At 34.9% G+C, this 20,806-nt stretch overlaps 1 protein-coding gene and 2 pseudogenes across 2 annotated transcripts; all 3 read left to right on the top strand.

Annotated features, from left to right (window-relative positions):
• Positions 1–1,905: 1,905 nt before the first annotated feature.
• LOC148924128 (putative leucine-rich repeat receptor-like serine/threonine-protein kinase At3g14840) lies at positions 1,906–11,040 on the top strand (annotated as a pseudogene). Its single transcript, XR_016132910.1, has 24 exons — positions 1,906–1,979; positions 2,077–2,245; positions 2,527–2,598; positions 3,684–3,755; positions 3,836–3,907; positions 4,551–4,622; positions 4,717–4,788; positions 4,904–4,975; positions 5,073–5,144; positions 5,237–5,308; positions 5,389–5,460; positions 5,584–5,649; positions 5,824–5,886; positions 6,011–6,073; positions 6,174–6,206; positions 6,280–6,317; positions 7,195–7,553; positions 7,651–7,849; positions 8,464–8,610; positions 8,687–8,805; positions 8,890–9,100; positions 9,217–9,451; positions 9,774–9,924; positions 10,675–11,040. The product of XR_016132910.1 is annotated as a putative leucine-rich repeat receptor-like serine/threonine-protein kinase At3g14840 (transcript).
• A 3,560-nt stretch (positions 11,041–14,600) lies between these two features.
• LOC125207063 (beta-D-glucosyl crocetin beta-1,6-glucosyltransferase pseudogene) lies at positions 14,601–15,929 on the top strand (annotated as a pseudogene).
• A 3,155-nt stretch (positions 15,930–19,084) lies between these two features.
• Positions 19,085–19,666, top strand: LOC148924127 (uncharacterized). Its single transcript, XM_089061694.1, has 3 exons — positions 19,085–19,105; positions 19,186–19,261; positions 19,344–19,666. Exons 1-3 carry the CDS (start codon positions 19,085–19,087, stop codon positions 19,664–19,666), a joined length of 420 nt encoding a protein of 139 aa, XP_088917820.1.
• The last annotated feature ends 1,140 nt before the right edge of the window (positions 19,667–20,806 follow it).

Genomic DNA, 20,806 nt, shown 5'->3' with positions numbered 1-20,806 from the left:
ATGATAAAGTACATGGGTCAAGATATAGTAAGAAATGTCACACTATTATAGGTGAAGTATTAAAGTAAATGGGTCCACTGTCCCCCCGGTTATTATTTTTCAATGAGACTTTATGTTACAGTGAAGTTGCATTCATCAATCAATCTACTTTTATGTAACAGTAAAGTTGCATGCATCAATCAATCGTGCCAATGAATTTAATTTGCTGACAAAAGAGTGGTTAAAAATTGGAAAAAAACGTCGGTCCAAAAAAAATCACTCCCATACTATCCTATTTACATTTCACTTGCAGTTAATTGTATAATTAAACTACAAAAAAAAAAATTTGATCAATATTTCACTAATCATTCTCATCTGTATACAACCCACGTGAATGAGAAAGATTGGAAGGTGCATATAATTCATATCCAACTCCAATTAGTTTGAGATTTATTGGGAGTGACAACAAATCCGTGCGGGGACTTGACTCAAAACGGACAATATCAAACAATATTGTAGTTGACGATCCTAGCAACTGGTATTAGAGTCCAGGTGGCTTTGGATCGGGCCTTGAAGTGTAAGCCATATCTCAACTTTAATGATTTCTATAATGAAATTTAATTCTAGATTTGAATTAATTCAACCATAGCATTTACACTATAAGTGGAGATAAAACCACCAACCTCCATCCATGCAGCATTTACACTATAAGTGGAGATAAAATCACCAATCTCCATCCATGCTTTATGTAGAGGTTGAAATCCACCATTTGATGTTTGTCCTTACGTTGACTAGATTCTCCATAATTAATGTTATCCCCTCTTTAACCTCAACACTTTAATGATTCTTTTGATGGATAAAGTATCAAAATCTTCTATAATATAATATATGTATATACCGTAAGTATGCCTTTTATGTGCATATGTTTTCGGTGATTGTATATCTTTTTTATATGACTGAAAATATTCTTATATAGGCATTATACACCGTTTCGGTAAAATTGCGTCGTTTCACACAAAACTGCAGCCATACAGTTTATTCACTACAACCGACTCCCACAAAGAGATGCATCGGTTGATAGTTTATGAATTAGTTTACTAATAAACTGTCTTCATAATTTCATGCGTACCATACATGCACATTAATATATATAATATTATATGTGTGTATAACAATTTCACATGTTCGTGACAACTTCTGATGACAATATCAAACAATGTTGCGGTCGACGATTTCAACAAATAACACAATTAATTCTAACAAATACAACAATTAATTCTAGAAAGGACGAGTGAGTATGAAAAAATATAGTTCATATCTATTTATGACAACCTTTTTCCCATTCTCTTTTAATTTTTATTTATGAGTCCCATTATCCACTATATAATTTCAACTTTTTTTTCTCTTTCTCAATACTTTACTAATTACGTATTAAAACTATATAAGACTATACTAACTTAGGCCCTCCTATCTTGTGAAAATTACTAACTTAGGCACTCTATCATTGTTTAAGGAGTACTATATCGTCTATAAAATTAGTTATGTTTGCAATTTTAGTCCGTTCAATAAAATTAATCTTTATCTATTTATAACAAATTAGTCATAATGAGATGAATCATATTATTTATTAATAATATTTTAATAGCTTTTTTTAATAATATTACTAAAATTCATGTGATTTACAATCAAAATTATTTTTCGTAGACTTGTGCAATATGAGACTATACTAACATAGCTTTGAAAAATGTACTTATGGAGTATGTGATATGTCTGGCTATTTGTGTACCCCACCCATCCCCCAAAGTCAAAGTCTTCGTCGCATTTTCTTAATATTTTTTTTATTTCACATTCATTTATAAGAATATAAGCTATAGTTTCTTAGTCAATATTTCAAAATTACAAAATCTTACTGCATATTGATGTAAGAATGTTTTTGGCATTGATTTGGTTTTTGGGGTTTGCTAATTATGTGGCATCAGTTTGTTTGCCTGCTCAGGAATGTAAGTCTATTATTCACACACATACCATTTCTTTTTTTTATTATAATCCATGTTCTTTTATATTTTTTTGACATTTTGTTTTTCAAAATGGGGTTAGTACAAGCTTTGTCGGTGGTAGCAAGGAAGCTGGGGAAGATGGATTGGAATTTGGATGGGGAAGTTGATCCATGCACCAATGAGCCCCCATGGTGGGATGCTAGTTTTAAAGATGGAAAGGGAGTAATGTGCAACTTCACCTCCCCCGGAGTTTGTCACGTTACTAGGATGTGAGTTACTCTACTCTTACTCCGTCTTGTTCATAGTCACCGACGACTATTGTTGTTTTGCTTTAATAGCAATGTTCCGTGAGAAAAACGTTTCAATTTTAATGAGACAGAGTGAGTGTATATTGTTCTTGTAATGAAAATCAAAACACCTATATATCGCTACCAAGTACATGATGATTGTTAATTACATCACTAGTATCGATATTTCGTTGTTGTTTTGCTTTGAGTATAGCATAATTTTGAGTATGATTAATATACAAAGCACCCAACACAAATTGCAGCATTTTGAAGAGTGAGAATCTTAATGGATCACTTCCAAAGGAACTGGTTGGACTGCCCTTCCTACAAGTCTTGTAAGTACCATCATCATCATTATTATCCAAAGATGACTTGTAAGTATTACTCCCTTCGTCCCATTTAAAATGAAATATTTGAGAATTGGCACCCTTCGTCCCATTTAAAATGAAATATTTGAGAATTGGCACGAGATTTTATGTAGTGTTGTTTTGTGAGTTAATGAAGAGACAGTAAAGTAATAGAGATGAAAAAGTAGAGATAAAGGGAGTATAAGTCGTCGTCGTCATCATCATCATCATCACCACCACCACCACCACCACCACCACCACCACCACCACCACCAAAGATGATTGCACAGTTCATGAGTCATAATTTAATTTAGAGAAAATGTTATTTTTAGTTCTAAACAAATTACCAAAATATAAATTTGGTATAAAATATTCACTTTTTAAAGAACGGATCTATAACAAATGAAAATGTCGCTGAAGTAGTCTTTTTATTAACGGTTCCGTCAAAAAGCTAACGGTCAACGCGTTTTGCACAGTGGCATGACCGTTAGCTTTTTTGAGAGAACCGTAAAAAAGGACCACTCCGACAAAAAATTCATTTGTTATGGACTTGTTTTTCAAAAAATAAATGTTATGGACCAAATTAGTATTTTGGTCATATGTTTATGACCAAAATTAACATTTACTCTATTTTCAATGACAAGAAAAAGTGCATCACTTATCCAATTTTTACATATAATCGTTCTCGTTTGTCTACCTTAGTATCATTTGTTTTTAGTTTTAATACTATTAATTATAATATCTTAAAAATTAATATTGAAATCATTAAGTATATAATTATATAAAAATCAAAGTCATGATTTTTTATATTAAAAAATTGTACATTTGATAACATATACTATTATGACAAATACATACCTACATTATTTATGTTGTTTGATGCCATTATGTTTCTATACATAAAAATTAAAGCACAATTTCTCTATAATTTCACATAAAATGAATAAATGCACATATTAATTAAATGAGACACATACCAATTTTTAATTAATATACCCCATAAGAAATATTTGAAATATAGTTATATAGTCTTGGCGCGAGTTAGCTGATATAACTGCCGCGATTCGTTACAGTGATCTCTCGCGAAACTACCTCAACGGCACTCTCCCTCCACAATGGAGCTCCATGGAATCGCTCCGAAAAATGTAAGTCATTATTTGCATTTCTCATCATAAACCCTAGAAATTGAAGTAATTGGGGATGGATCGATGCTTTCCTACTGCAGTGCTGTTCTCGGAAACCGCCTCACCGGTCCAATTCCACCGGAATACGCCAACATCTCCACACTCGAAGAACTGTACCAACATCTCTTCCTCTTTTTCTCATCAATTGCAGTTTCAATTTCTCAAATTGTTGTTTTATTAGTGTATTGTTTGTTGGATATTTTAGTGTAATTGGATTACCTTGATTGATCAGTATCATCATAATGATACATCTTATAAGTACGGAGGTGCGGAGTGCACACTTATTTGAATTCATTATGATAAAAGATGAACGGGGGTCCGGGATCAGCGGCCCCGGGTAGCGGGGTCCAAGGGGCGGCAGCCCCAGGTCAGCTTGGAAATTTTTTATTTCCGACAAAGTTGCTGTTTAAGAAATTCATCCGAAAATGTAATTTCTGAAAATCGAAGGACTAATTTGCAATTTTGGAAACCTTTTGAAAATTAGTTATTTTCGGTTATTTCCCAACAGATGCACTGTTTCAGTAACAGATGCACTGGTTCGTCATCCTCAAAATCTGATCGATTCTTCTGGTTCAATAATCTTGAATGCACATACGAATTTTCTGATTTCTCTGAATTTTATACGATCAAATAGTCTGGTAGAACCACCGAAATTGATATGATCCTGAAAGTGATTATCACGACTTTCAGATATCCGTTTTTCTGTTCTATATTTTGAATCTCCCTAACATTGTTTACGATTTTGTTGCTACGAAGGATTTTGGAGGCTAATCAGTTCACTGGAAATATACCTGGGGAATTCGGGGATCTTCCTCGAATGAAGAAAATGTAATGGTTTAACTACATCCGTCTTCGTTATTTGGGCAGTGAGGTGATAATGAAGATATTGCAAGGCTCTAACCGCATTTCCCCCCGTATGTAGGCAGCTTATTTCCAACAATTTCACTGGAGAGTTATCCCCAAACCTAGCTAAGCTTGCCACTTTGGAAGACTTGTAAGTTCATTCATTCTTTTAGAAAAAATGGGGTAAAATTAAGAGGAATCCTTTGTTTTTTTGTCATATTTTAATTCTTCATTTTGCTTAATACGTATCTATGATTTGCGTGCAGTCGAATCAGTGACAACAGCTTTACGGGAAGCATACCGAGTTTTATCCTGAACTGGGGAAATATCACGAGAATGTAAGGCATTCGGTCATTTGATACGTTCATTCACTTTTTTCCGGAATTCTGTATTTTTTTTTTCATCGATAACTTTAAACTTGAATCGATATCACAGAGAGATTCAGGGTAGTGGTATGAGTGGACCGATCCCTTCCGACCTTACTTCTCTAACCAAGTTAAATGACCTGTGAGTATACTTTTAAGATGCATCAATATAGGTAGAGTTTCCTTTTATCAATGAGACTCAGTATCTATGTCTGTGATGATTCCACACTGCAGAAGAATCAGTGACCTCAACGGGAATCGATCGAATTTCCCCAGTCTGGCTGTTTCTACTAGCTGGAAAAAAGTGTGAGTGCAGTATTTGTCCTTGCTTTTTTTAGAAAACAAGTCATTCCTTTTTGTGGGACTCATTGGATCTTATTGTGCAGGATATTAAGGAGTTGCAATATTGCGGGGGAACTACCGGGATCTATTGCACGACTGAAAATCAACGATTCTCTGTAAGTATAGTGTTTCGTTCTTGGATGTTCTTGGATGTTCCGCACAAATGATTTCATTATATTCATTTATCATTTTTGGATATAGATTGGTAGTTTTCTAGAAATACATAATTTCTTGTGCAGAGATCTGAGTTTCAACAACTTAAAAGGACAGATTCCTCAAGATCTTGGTCGTCAAAAAGGAGATATGTAAGAATTTTATTGACAACTTTCAGCAATTCATTTAGTTGACTGAATCAAAGTGTATTGCTTTAGTTCACTTCAACTCTCCTCACATGATGATTTATGTCTACTATAAGTGTACATTGTAGTTTTGAATTTATAATTTGGTTGAATTGCTAACTCGAGATGTCCGTTTTCCAGCTACCTGACTGGGAACTCCCTGAACGGGACGGTGCCACAATTGATGCAATATACGGAAAACATGTAAGAGGGCTCCCTTTCTCCCAGAACTTGAACTTTCTCACTTATCATAGCAGTGGAATAATATTTGCATGCTCACAATCCCTATAGCAATGTGGTTAATCGAAAACTTACGATTTGGCTGCAGCGATTTATCCTACAACAACTTCACATCTCTAAGTCCAGTACCAAGTTGCGCGAGAAGCAGCCCGTGAGATTACTAATTAATGCTCATCTTCATATGTATATTGTATCTTGATTTTCTATTGTGTAAACCCTAAACCCTAAACCCTATTTCCACTCCTTTTCAGAAACTTGTTTGCAAACTCAAATGGAAACACCAAGTGAGTTACTGATTTTAGTTTGATGTACTTTCACTTACACATCTCATCTTTTAATATCACTTTCTTTTGGCAGTGGTACTCTCTATTGTGTAAATCCACAGTGCAAGTCAAGTAAGTGACAACTCACTTATAGATCTTTAAATTTGTCAGGCCTGAACAATGAACAGACTTGTATTTGATAAATTGGTCACATTTATATCCTAGGAAGCTAAAATTTACAACTTTTTGAGCTAAGCACTGAACAAGGCATGAGTTATATTCTTGAGTATTTCCTTTTTCTTTTTTATTATCTAACAAGTAATAGCAAATATAGTGCCAACTGAATGAGTTTGAGGGCTTTCAAAGATAGATAGAGTTGTCTTAGATTGGGCTGACAATTTTTGACACGACACGATAACACGACACGAACCGGCACGAAATTAATGGGTTTGGGTCAGAGCTTATCGTGTTCGTATCCTTATCGGGTCGACCCATTAATATTTTAATATTATTATTCTTATTAACACATAATATTTTAATATTATTATTCTTATTATTTTCATTTTTCAATACTTATTTTCGTGTCATTAATGGGTTCGTGTTGTGTTCGTGTCTGAGGGTAACGAGTCGTGTTCGTGTTTGAGGTTTTCTTAACAGGTCGTGTTCGTGTTTGTTGTTATCGTGTTCGTGTTGTTATCGTGTCGACACGATAACGACCCGACACGCACGATTTGCCACCCCTAGTCTTAGAGCTTTATAGTAATGACTAATGACCTTAGCCAATTCAGACAGTTGATTTTTTTTTTTTTTTATAGCACCATTTCAGTTTCTTATGAATTTTATGGACAATGATTGCAAAAATTATTCAATTAGTCATCCTTGGAAATTAAATACACCTCCTTGGCAAACTAAAAGTTAGTTCATGATTATAAATTGGCAACTCTTTCAGACCCTAAACCCTTTCAAGAAAATTATTCAAAATTCATAACTATGTATCTTTTTCCCTCAGATGATTTCTACTCTTTCTATATAAACTGTGGAGGCCCGGAAAAAGTTGGTAAACATGAAGCAGATTCCTCTGCTGGAAACTTCTACCAAGATAAAAACTGGGGATTCAGCAGCACAGGCAAGTTCTGGGATCCTGGAGCATACGGAGAAAGTTTTTTCGCATCACGCGACTTAAACACTTCAGTCCCGGAATCTAAGCTTTACTCCACCGCACGCCTCTCCCCCCTCTCACTGACTTACTATGGATTTTGTTTGAGAAATGGAAACTACACAGTGAAACTCCACTTTGCGGAGATCATGTTTACTACCGGAAAAACCTACGGAAGCCTTGGAAGGCGTGTTTTTGATATTTACATCCAGGTTCTCATCTAAACATCCCCAACTCTACATAAATACAATGCAAAAATATTTATTTGCCAAACTCATTCTTGATGATTTTCAAAATATTGCAACTCAGGGAAAACTGGTTGAGAAGGATTTCAACATTGAGAGTGCAGCAGGTGGAGTGAATACTCCAATAACAGCGCCGTATAACGCATCTGTCAGTGATCACACCTTGGAGATCCGCTTCTATTGGGCGGGAAAGGGAACAACTGCTCTTCCTGAGAGATCCGTATACGGTCCTCTCATTTCAGCCATATCCGTCGTTCATGCTAGTAAGTTTGATCTGGTTCTTGAGATATTGAACTCCACCAAAAACTATAAAGAAATGGAGTTCTTCTCTTCATGCTCTCATTTCGTTAGTTGCACATGAAATTACCAGTTTCACTTTGTAGTGGATGTTTTCAAATACATTCGAGCTATCCATAAAAATCATATACACTACAAAAAAATATCAGATTACCGACGGAAAATATTCGCTACGAATTACCGACGGAAAACGAATTACCGACGGAATTTTCCGTCGGTAATTCAATTACTTTTTTAATAATCTACTTTCCGTCGGTAATCTGTCTGTAAAAAAAATTACCAACGTGCTCTTTACCGGTGGATTAGAGTTTAGGGAAAATTTTTCCGTCGGTAATTTTTTTTTACCGACGGAAATTAGATTAATTACAAAAGGAATTAAATTACCGACGAAAAATTCCGTCGGTAAATCCTTGCCAAAAATATTCCGTCGGTGATTCGTAGCAAAAACTTTCCGTCGCTAATTTTGTCGGTAAATTAACTTTTTTTTGTAGTGATACTGCAGTTTTTAATTATAACCAATAAAGAGATTACATTTGCATATCATCTTATCCTGTATATCTCTATATATCAATTTGTTCAGCTTATAAGCCTGGAAGCGGCATCATCTCAAGATTCTCAACAGGAGCAAGAGTCGGTATAACGATGGCAGTTATTTTCGCACTCGTTTTGCTTGTAGGCATTCTTAGGTGGAAGGGCTGTTTGGGGGGCAAACACTCAATGTATCATGGTAATGGAGTTATTTTCATGTTTGCTAATTTAGTCCAACATTTTACAAATGTGATACGAATCAATTCTTCTTACAGATTTGAAGGGACTTGACCTTCGCACGGGTAAATTCACCCTAAGGCAAATCAGAGCAGCCACAAACAATTTCGATCGTGCAAATAAGATTGGCGAAGGTGGATTTGGTCCCGTTTACAAGGTAATGGCAACTCAGTATTTAGTATAGAATGGTTTTGTTCTAAATTCATTCTGCTATCAAGTCTGAAGTTTTGTATATTTGAAGGGAGTTCTGTTAGATAAAACCATCATCGCTGTGAAGCAACTTTCTTCCAAATCAAAGCAAGGTAACCGCGAATTCGTGAATGAAATAGGTATGATATCCGCCTTGCAACATCCTCATCTTGTTAAGCTGTACGGATGTTGCATCGAAGACAACCAATTGTTGCTTGTCTATGAGTATTTGGAAAACAATTGCCTTGCTCGTGCATTATTTGGTACGTTTATACGACAACCTTAACATCGTTACTTTTATCTTTAGGCCATCCATGAACTAGTTTTCGTATGCCATATTTCGTTTATTTCGATTAGTTACGTCTATGTCTAATAACAGGCCCCGTGAAACACCAACTGGATTTGGATTGGCCGATGAGGCAAAAGATCTGCATCGGGATAGCAAGAGGTTTGGCTTACCTTCACGAAGAATCGAGGCTGAAAATTGTCCATCGCGATATCAAGACTACGAACGTGCTCCTTGACAAAAACCTAGTCCCTAAAATATCGGATTTTGGGCTTGCTAAGCTAGATGAAGACGAAACCCACATAAGCACGCGCATTGCTGGAACTTTGTAAGCTATCAATCAATTACTACTCTGTCCCTGAAAATTTGATACATCTTACACTTCACTTTTACCATTTTTGGTAGGGGATCCTATATTCCATTAACTCATTCGGCATTCCTACTCACATTTTTTTTATAAAACTAATATTTTAAAAGTAGGACCCACGTCCCACCAACTTTTTCAACTCACTTTCCATTACATTTCTTAAAACCCGTGTCGGGTCAAAGTGTAGCAAATTTTGGGGGACGGAGGTAGTAATACTCATTGTCTCTGCCTTAAATATTCAATACAAAAAGCAAAACTCATTTGTTATATATGTGCTTGCTAGTGGATACATGGCGCCCGAATATGCAATGCGAGGATATTTGACGGACAAAGCCGATGTGTACAGCTTCGGAGTTGTTGTTTTGGAGATTGTCAGCGGGAGGAGCAATGGAAGCATCAGGCCGAGGAAGGATAACTTCTATCTTCTTGACTGGGTAAATTTATACTCCCTCCGTCCCTGAAAATTTGTCACTTATTTTATTTTTCGTCCGTCCCTAAAAATTTGTCACCTTTCACTTTTACCATTTTTGGTAGTGGATCCTACATTCCACTAACTCATTCTCTCTCACATTTTATTTTAAAACTAATATATAAAAGTAGGACCCACATGCCACTAACTTTTTCAACTCACTTTCTATTACATTCTTAAAGGGATATTGGCATCTAATACCACGAAACTTTCAAAAAGTTGGGTTTTTCCCACGAACTTTAAAATTGGCAAACAATATCACGAACTTTACCCCGTGTTTGTTTTTTCCCACGAATGAAAAAATTCTCACAAATAATATTATGATACCGATTTTTTTTCCATAATTTCTCGACAACAATTTTGAAAGTTTCAAGTTTTTCAATCTTTGAAGATAAAGCACACCCTCCAAAATTGTTCTTCAATCTATTAAAATAACATGAATTTTTTCATCCGTGGGAAAAAAACAAACACGGGTTAAAGTTCGTGATATTATTTGCCAATTTTAAAGTTCGTCGGAAAAACCCAACTTTTTGAAAGTTTCGCGATATTGATGCCAATTATCCCTTTCTTAAAACCGGTGCCGGGTCAAATGGTGACAAAATTTGGGGGACAGAGGGAGTATTATATTTTAACTTAGAAAAATGTGCATGCATTTTTTCCCTTTAGCATTCTTCACTGATATGAATTTGACCGAGCTCTTCCAATTTTCACTTAGGCTATTGAGTTGAAGGAGAAAGGAAGCTTGTTGGAGCTAGTCGACCGGAGATTAGAGTCGAGCTTCAACCTGGAAGAGATTGCTCGAGCTATCGATGTGGCGCTCATTTGCACGAATGATGTGGCTGCAGAAAGGCCGAGTATGTCAGCTGTGGTGAGCATACTCGAGGGGAAAGACAGCGTTCCAAACTTGGTTTCCGAGCCGAGCATCTCAGTTGGTAAGACGAAATCCGATGAAGTAGAAATGTGTGCAGTTGATGGTCACGGTGTCTCCGTGGATGGGCCGTGGAGTGGCTCTTCAACTTCTGCTGCTGATCTCTATCCAATTACCCCTGATACAAACTAATGGGAGAAGAGAGGTTTTTAGTGGAAGCTTTTAGTGCACAATAAAACAATCTTGTTGAATACTCTCTCCGTCTCGCTTTAGGAGTCCCGGTTGAGTCGAACACATGTTTTAAGAAAAAAGTGTTTGAGTGTGTAATAAATAAATATTATAGGGGATGTTGGGACCCACCTTTAATTGAGTATCCAAAAAATAAATGTTATAGTGGATGTTGAGACCCACTTTTAATATTTTTTATTAGTTGTAGTGGATGTGTTGGGACCCACTTTTAACAATTTGTAGCTATTTTTTATTAATTTATCTCAACCGGGACTTCTAAAGCGGGACGTCCAAAATTGATCAACCGTGACTTCTAAAGCGGGACGGAGGGAGTATTTGCTAGTGGTGGTGAAGATATGAAAAGCCAATGATTGGTAATGTTTTAGTATTTATCCCACACTCTTTGTTGTCCATATTGGTTGAAATCTATGTTGAATTATTGCGATTCACATCGCGACTGAAACCTTTATACCGCCAACATTTATTGGTTTTTGTCAAAAATGAGCAATTCATATTGTTTAGGACCCGAAAATAGCAAATATAATATTTTGGACCAAAAATAGCGTCAAGCATCGAATAGTATGTTAATTGGGTATAAAAGTTAGTTCACCATTAGTTTTTTCAAAATAGGCTAAAAATAGACAGGTTTCATAAGTTAATTAGGTACGCAAAAATACCAAACATAACGTTTTGAACCAAAAATAATGAAACGACCATATGTTTAAAATCACTTTTGGCTTTAGTTTTTATTTTTTTTCCTTTCTTTCTTTTTCTTATTTTATAGGAGTACAATTTACAATATATATATTTTTATAGGAGTAGATCTTATTTCAATTAATAGGCAAATAAACAAATATGATTATCTCGATAAGATATTCCCTTCATTCTTTCTCTGTGTTGTTTACGGAATCTAGTTCTTTTAGGGTTATAGTTGATGGTTGTTTCGAAATTCCACCTCTACTACAGACCCGGACATGAGAGTTTCTTCTCATCCAGCTACTCGTGAATAAAAGATTCTAAATTGAATTTCAATTAATTTGATTTGAATAGTTATTAGAACATTTTTCTAAAAAAATTTCTTTTTGAGTCCCATTTGTTTTCGGTACGAGTTTTAAGAAATTTTAAGAAAAGTGGGTGAAAGAAAGTTAGTGGAATAGGGGTCTCACTTGTATATATTAGTTTTATATGATATGTGAGTGAAAAAAGTTAGGTGGAGGTGGGACCCTAGTACCATTTATAGTAAAAGTGAACCGGGACTCTTATTCGCGGACGGACTAAAATGGAAAAACGGGACTCTTATTCGCGGACGGAGGGAGTAATAAATATTTACATATTCTAGTGAAATTAATATTAAATCAATCACATTTTATTAATAGAAAATAAAAGAAACGGAAAATATATAAATATAAAAATGGCAAAAAATAAAATTGGAGGAAGAAAGACGCATTTATAAAAGTAGAAAAAATAAATGGTCGCTCTACCCGCAGCATGCCCGCCAAAATGGAAACAATTATAGATGCTCTAAAACAAAGATTTTGCAAGATATTTTCAATAAAGGAAAAGAATATATTAGCTCGGAATATGAAAAATGGTTTCTCAGCCATTGATTTTATTAACAAAAAACTAATTTATTCACACACACCCCATTACCCTTGGGGGTGGGAATATGGATATCGGGTATTGGGTTTATTCATATCCGACCCAAAATCCACCAGGTATTGGATACCCAATATCCAATTTTATGGGACTGAGTATGGGATTGGATATTGAAATTTAAGATAAATCGGATATTGGGTAACCCGAATGGGTATCGGATATTACCCGAATATCCAATTTATTATTTAAAGCATTTTTTAAATTAGGTTTAGCCATTTTAGACTTCAAGAGCTAAGCCAATTTATTTACTAATTACACTTTACTAGATTAACTTTATCCAAACTTATATAAATAAGACGATCTCTCTTACTCTATGTCACGGCTTCTCCAAACTCTCAAGTTTTACGTATTGCATAATCAACTCATGTGGTTTTTATATTTTAGTTAATTATTTTGACTTTTGAACTATATTATTGGTTGCTTCTACAGTTCAATTAAATGCATAACTTTTATTATTTTACTTATATATTGTATAATCAATCCCCACAGTACTTTAAAACAAAACTAACCCATTTTTTATAGTTTTATACTACAAAATAAATGCAACATTAAAGATATTAGTCAATTTAAATATTTCTATATTTATATTAATATAATAAAATTTAAATTTTTTTTTATTAGTTATTAACACATGTAAAGACTCGTGTATTTGGATACCCGATACGTCGGGTATGGATACCCGGGGCGGGTATTGGAGTACCCGAAAATATATCGGGTCGGGTTTTGGATAGACATTTAGATGATTTTCGGGTTTGGGTACCCAATTTTTTCGGGTCGGATATCCATGGATATCCGTATTCCCACACCTAATTACCCCATGCAAATCATTTCCATTCCGAATCTCATATAAACCCTAATTAAATTGGGAGAAAATATAGGTTGGTGTCATTTTTGGACAAGTGAATCCACTAAGGAGCCACACATGGAAAAAAAATATAAACATGATTCCAAAATATAAAAAAAATTCCCCAAAATTTATGACCCTCTCATGAAAACATAAAAAAAAATCTACAGTGAAATATACTACATACAATCTTTATTCCAAACCTTCATTTTCCCTAAATAAATTATTCTCACGGAAAGAAAATATTGACACGAAAACGATAGTCGAAACTCGAAACCCTAAATATGGTGACATGCACTATAAAAATGGCACCATTCTTCCCCCTTCAATCAACCACATTTCTCAACCAAAGCATAAGAAATTTTTTGCAAGATTCCATATGTATAAAATAAAGATTTTGCAAGATATATTCAATAAGGAAAATTGCAAGATTCATTCAATAAGTAAAAATAATATATTAGCTCGGAATATAAAAAATGGCTTCTCAACCATTGATTTTTTTATTTTTTTGGTAAAGACTCAACCATTGATTTTATTTACCCAATAATGACTCATCAATTCGTATGACAAAAACTAATTCATCCACACACCCCATGCAAAAATCATTTCCATTTCGAAATCCGAATCTCATATAAACCCTAATTAAATTGGGAGAAAATATGAGTCGGTGGACAAGTGAATCCACGAAGAAGCCACACATGGAAAAAATATAACGTGAATCTAAATTTATTCATGATCCCAAAATATGAAAACATTTTCCCCAAAATTAATGACCCTCTCATGAAAACATAAAAAAAAAATCTACACTGAAATACAACATACCATCTTTATTCCAAACCTTCATTTTCCATAAAAAAATCATTCTCACGGAAAGAAAATATTGACACGAAAACGATACTCGAAACTCGAAACCCTAAACCCTAAATACGGTGACATGCACTATAAAAATGGCACCATTCTCCTCCTCTTCAATCAACCACATTTCTCAACAAAAGCATAAGAATTTATTTGATTTGATTTAGTAATGGAACGTCTAACCATCGTGATGTTCCCGTGGCTCGCCCACGGCCACATCTCCCCCTACCTCGAGCTCGCCAAGCGCCTCTCCCTCCGAAACTTCTCCGTCCACCTCTGCTCCACCGCCGCCAACCTCAGGTCCGTCGAGGGCAGCCTCGGCGCCGCCTCCTCCTCCCTCCGCCTCGTCCCGCTCCGCCTCCCGGAGACCCACCTCGCCGCCGGGCTCCACACCACCAACGGCCTCCCGCCCGACCTCATGCCCCTCCTCAAGCGCACGCTCGACCTCGCCGCCCCCGAGCTCCGCCGCGTCCTGGGCCAGCTCCGCCCCGACCTCCTCGTCTACGACTTCCTCCAGCCGTGGGCCCCGCTCGTGGCGAAGGAGCTCGGGATCCCGGCCGTGGAGTTCATCACCAGCTCCGCCACCATGATGGCCTACCTCTTCCACTTCTTCTCCCTCCCCGAGGCCGAGGCCGCGGAATTCCCCTTCCCGGAGATCCACTACCGGGATTACGAGCTCCCCCACCGCGAGAGCCTCCTCGCGGCCGACGAGAAGGTCAGGAGCGACGCGTTCGACGGGGTCAGCCGCTCAAACGGCGTCGTTCTGATCAAGGGTTTTAGGGAGATTGAGTCAAAGTATAGTGCCTATTTGGAGAAGCTATTGAGGAAAAAAATTGTTGCTGTAGGTGCATTAGTTCAAGAAGCAGTTCCCATAGATCATGAATTGATTAAATGGCTAGACAATAAGGAGAAGAGTTCCACTATATTTGTTTCATTTGGGAGTGAGTATTTTCTCACAAGAGAAGACATGATGGAGCTTGCTCATGGCTTGGAGCTTTCCATGTTAAACTTCATATGGGTGGTGAGGTTTCCAAAAATGGAGGAGAAGATTGTTCTAGAAGATTCCTTGCCACTAGGGTTTCTTGAGAGGGTGAAAGGGAGGGGGTTGGTGGTGGAGGGGTGGGCCCCACAGGCTCAGATTCTAGGGCATGAGAGTGTTGGGGGTTTTGTGAGCCATTGTGGGATCAGCTCAGTGATGGAGAGCATGAAGTTTGGTGTGCCTATAATAGCCATGCCTATGCACCTCGACCAGCCCCTCAATGCCAGGCTGGTGGGGCTGATCGGCGTGGGCGTGGAGGTCGTCCGGGACGCGCGCGGGAGGCTCGAGAGGGGGGCCGTGGCACGGGTCGTACGCGGCGCTGTGGCGGACGAGGGCCTCAGGAGGAGCTCTGGCAGCATGAGTGAGGTGATCCGGCTCAAGGGCGATGAGGAGATCGATGAAGTCGTGGAAGCTTTTCTCGAGCTTTGCAATAACAACAACGACAACGACAACCACCTCCAATCCAATGGCTACCATTGAACTATATTTATTGGTCTTTGATTTCTTGTTAGTTTATTAACTACTAGTACTAGTTTCTTTTTTAGTTTATTAACTGCAGAAAATTGTGTTCCATTTAATTATTACTTATGATTAAGACAGCTTTTTTTTTTGGATATTGATGAAATGGTACATTTGTCGTTAGGGTTTTTTTTGTAACACACATAAAAAGTGTATGACTTTAATTGAACTGAGGGTAAAAAAAATTAAAAGGTCGATTCTTTCAAATGTACTATTTTGCCAAAAATCCATCAAGAATGATTCAATACGGTGAAAATGTAACTCTTTATGTTAATGAATAATTAATTAATATTCTTAAACTTTAGCATTGCTTAATTACAATTCGGAAGTGTAAAAAATGGTGGAAATCTTGAGTTCATAGCCTTGCAAAATTTTCAAATTTGATTTTTACTTTGGCAACTAATTTGGAAGAGGTGATTTGCAGATGATGAATATCAGCTCATAATCGTCGTTCCTCAACAACATCAAAGCCGGCTCTGGATATTTACCATCACTTTCATAGTTCATGTAAAATATCATACTTAGTTTTATATAAATCATACAAAGAGTTTCACTTTTGGGGCAGTGGTAGAAGATCGTCGTCAGCTTTTGAAAGAGGTCTCTGGATCGATCCTCTATGAGGTTTGTAAGACGATCAGCGAATTAGGTTGCCCACATGCTTGCTCGGGCATCGGATTTCATAGCTGAGAGCAAGTATTGGTTGAATTGCATTCCAATTTTTATTCACGATGTAATGGTTATGGATTTGGTTGAATAATATATGACATTTGGTGTAAAAAAAAAATCATACAAAATATCATTTGGGTGTTTCATACATTACGCCGTTAACATTTTGCCTATGCAGAGTACAAAATGTTTCATCATTATTTCATTATGATACAACATCAATAAATTTAGGTCGCTAGACTGAAAAAGTATTTAATATTGAAAAATAACAGTCTAAAACTCTAAATTGAAGAAAATAAAATAATGACGTAGCTAAGCCTGCCATTAGTCCATTACTTCTTCAAATAATATTAATTACAAAAATATCAAGTATGGTCATTAGTTTTTACGCCAAAAATTACAATAATTTATTTTAATTACATGATGCACTTCAGAGTTATATTTCTCATCATATTGAGTTTAAGTTTGGATTATATCGAATTCTTAAAAGAAAGATTTTGGTAAATATTTTATTTATTTTCCGACAATGAATTAAGAAACATTTGGTAAATATTTAATTTATTTTCCGACAATGAATTAAGAAAGATTCGGTAAAATCCAAACTCAAATTAAATAAAATGAGAAATACGACTCTGAAATGCTTCATGTAATTTTAAAAAGATAAAATTATTGTGACTTTTTTCAACAAAAAAGTCATAACAATTTATGCTTTAATATTTGACAAATCTTTGTTTGAATGATTCATTGTCGGAAAATAAATTTAATATTACCCAATTCATTCTTTTAAGGACTCAATATTTCCCAAATCTTTCTTTTAAAAGTTCAATATTTGTCAAAATCTCTCTTTTATGGTTCTTATTCTAATATTATCTTCAAAATTTTTATTTAAGAATGTATTACGAGTACAATTAATAATAGTACTATAGGTAGAATTGTTAATTTTATTACATAACTAATTCAAATTAAAATCTTTCTCATGAGCACCATCAACATCAAGACTTGAGAAAGATTAAATAATTCTACTAGGAGTCGTTTGATTTGCAAGATTTTATTCATGATTGAATATATATGTATGTTAGGTTCATAAAACTAAATCACACGATTTAATCTTGGATGAATAGTCTTATAATTAGTCATAGTCACTCCATTCAACTAAAGTAATACCACAACTTAATCCCATGTGGATAATAATAGTATGACAATATGATAATGAGTCGTGACACCGAACGATAGTAGTATTGAATATCATGCTATATAAAATATCACAAATTATATAAGAAAACAATTAATTAGTAGTATAATCTAATTAATTAAGCCAAATTGTAAATTCAAACCCATTAATTAAGCCTATTAAGCCAAATAATAAATAAAACTAAATAAATTAACTTAAGTTAATTAAATTAGGTAATCTTAACAAATAAGGTATGAATTAAACTCGGCCCACTAAAAGTTCCTTTCACTCACTTATAAAAAGAGACCACGTTGATATCCTAACCTATTCATTTTGACTTAAAAATTGACATCTTCCTCGCAATTTTTCTCACTTCACGGTTAGTCCATCTCTCTCCTTACACATTTATTCTCTAAAAACATGGAGAATTTGGATTTAAACGCATTATTCAATAAAAATATGCGTGTATATATAGGGATTCAAATTTCAAAGCAAAAGTTTCAAAGCACGTTTAACATATGTCTTTATTCTCAAAAAACATGGAGAATTTGGATTTAAACGCAATATTCTATAAAAAACATGCGTGTATATACAGGGATTCAAATTTCTATGCAAAAGTTTCAAAGCACGTTTAACATATGTCTTTATTTTAATTATAAAATATTAGGAGTACTATCAATTATTTATGTCTTTATTTTGTTGTTACATACCATTAGTTTACGTCTTTGTTTAGATGTTAGACGCTAGTTGTTTTTAATTTCAATATTTTCTTAATTTCAACAACTTTTGTGAGTTATAGATGATACTTAAGTGAAATGGTGGATATTTAATTGCTTCATTATAAATTTTGGTAGAAAAATTACAAACTATGCAATCTATTTTGTTATCATTTGCAGATTATATAATCTGTTTTGTTATGATTTACAAATTACACAAATTAGAAGACACTCTAATCTTGGATAATTTGTTTATTATAATACTACGATTCTTTGCCCTTGTATTAAAAATCCTTGATCAGATCATATAAAATGACAAATTATTTGTTGCTAATTTTGAGAATTATATATATGCTTTTCTCAATTTTGGAAACACTATATATTCAATCTATATATGGCATTAAAATATTAATTTATGCATGTTCCAAATCTCTCTCTATATTACTAGTATTTATTTTAGAAGCCTCATTTGATTTACCTTAGTTAATAGTATATGATTTACCTCATTATATAAATCAAATTACTACAATCAATTGCAGCTTTTCACCAAGAATTTCTCCCTCATGGATGATTACGCAAATTTGGTATATATGCATTTTCAATCTCTTCTTTTATTTCCTATTTATTGCATATTTTACTAATTTTCTTACTCTTGAAATTGCAGCGTTGTGTTCTAAAAGTTGATCCTCGATGCTACTCGTGCAAGAGACACACCATGGAAATCCTAGGTTCCGTCGTTGGTAATGAATTTTTTATGTACCATGTGACTAATAGTATCTTCCAATTTTTGAAGAAATCCATCTCACGATAATTATTTGCAAGGAACATACAATATCACGTTGGATGCTGAGAGAAGGGAGGCGACAATCGTGGGGCAAGTCGACCCGAATTATTGCCTCAGAGCCATAACGAGATGCTATGGACACGCGGAACCCGTGTGGGCAAATCTCAGCCATCCAAGAGCTCATCAAGGCGAATCTTACGGCTATGGTGGCTACAGAGATTCCTATCGCTCACTCGACTATCCAACTCGCCCACTCGACTATCCAACTCGGATGATTCGTGATTATTCTTACACTCCAAACAACATCAACTATGACTACGAATATGATCGTAGACTACGTGACCGGTCCTTATGGTTTTAGATACCATCCCTTGCTAAACTTTAATAACTATTTCTTCAATTTAGATTGCCATATTTTGTGATAGTTTAGTTATCTCATCACTGAAACTATTTAATTATATAATTATGTAGACTATAAATGTTTTTTGCACCTTAGCCCAATATTTCCTATCTCGTTTTATTTTGGTTTTAATTATTTTTCCCTTTGTGCTGTTGCTGTGATTCTGAGCATTTAAGAGTTGTTCTTAAATTGTTAGTTCTTATTTGATTTTATTGTGATTTTTTTAGCATGTAATTTATTTTTTTTAATATAACATCTTCTTCTTTTCATTCTTCATTTACTTGCCAAGTCATAATTTTCTAAATCAACTCAGTTAAGAAAATTTTTGTTGTTTTGTTCCGCATTTAGAAAAAGTACAAACATATTTAGGGTTTAGGGTTTAGGATATATTTGTAATCAGTTAAGTACTAATAATAACTAGTTTCTTTTTAAGTTATTAATAACTACAGAAAATTGAAGAAAATAAATTAAAAGGTCGATTCGTTCAATAATATTTTGCCATCGAGAATGATTCAATACCGTTAAAATTTAACTTTTTTATCTTCATAAATAATTATTTAAAAATTCAAAAAGTTTCGCATTACTTAATTACAATTACAATTCGAATGATGAACAAGTTTCGAAAGTGTAAAAATTGGTGGAATCTTGAGTTCGTAGCCGAGCAAAATTTTCAAATTTGATTTGCATACGATTTTCAGTAGCTCATGATCGTCGTTCCTCAACAACATCGAAGCCCGATGGATTTTTTAGAAGCATCACTCGAGTTTAGAAATTGACCTGCCGTGCGAAATACATCTATTTTAGAAAAAGGTGATATTTACTATCACTTTCATAGGTCATGTAAAATATCACAATTCACTCAAAATTAATGATTTTAGACACTAATTAGTTCAATTATATGTCGTTCGGTTGTCATGATTCATTATCGTATGATTATCCATCTAGGATTAAATTATGAGATTGTTTTAGTTGAACGTAGTTGACTTTAACTCATTATTTTATGATTATCTATCTAAGATTAAGTTGTGCGATTCAATCTGATAAACCAAACATAATACTCCATCTGTCATAAAGAATATGCAATCTGCGTTCAGCACAGAT

This window comes from Salvia hispanica, chromosome 6, assembly GCF_029641045.1.
Source record: "Salvia hispanica isolate PSC_SH4W2 chromosome 6, Shi_PSC_v1, whole genome shotgun sequence".
In the NCBI taxonomy this organism is placed as follows: Eukaryota; Viridiplantae; Streptophyta; class Magnoliopsida; order Lamiales; family Lamiaceae; genus Salvia; species Salvia hispanica.
Note: the sequence above shows the minus strand (reverse complement) of the source record. Positions and strands in the feature narration are given on the sequence as shown.

What these genes read in the sequence shown, in the direction of transcription:
- LOC148924127 (XM_089061694.1), top strand. Translation starts at nt 19,085, where the DNA reads ATGGATGATTACGCAAATTTG. An exon ending in TGGATGATTACGCAAATTTG is followed by an intron (nt 19,106 to 19,185) that starts GTATATATGCAT and finishes TTGAAATTGCAG; the next exon opens with CGTTGTGTTCTAAAAGTTGA. An exon ending in AATCCTAGGTTCCGTCGTTG is followed by an intron (nt 19,262 to 19,343) that starts GTAATGAATTTT and finishes ATTATTTGCAAG; the next exon opens with GAACATACAATATCACGTTG.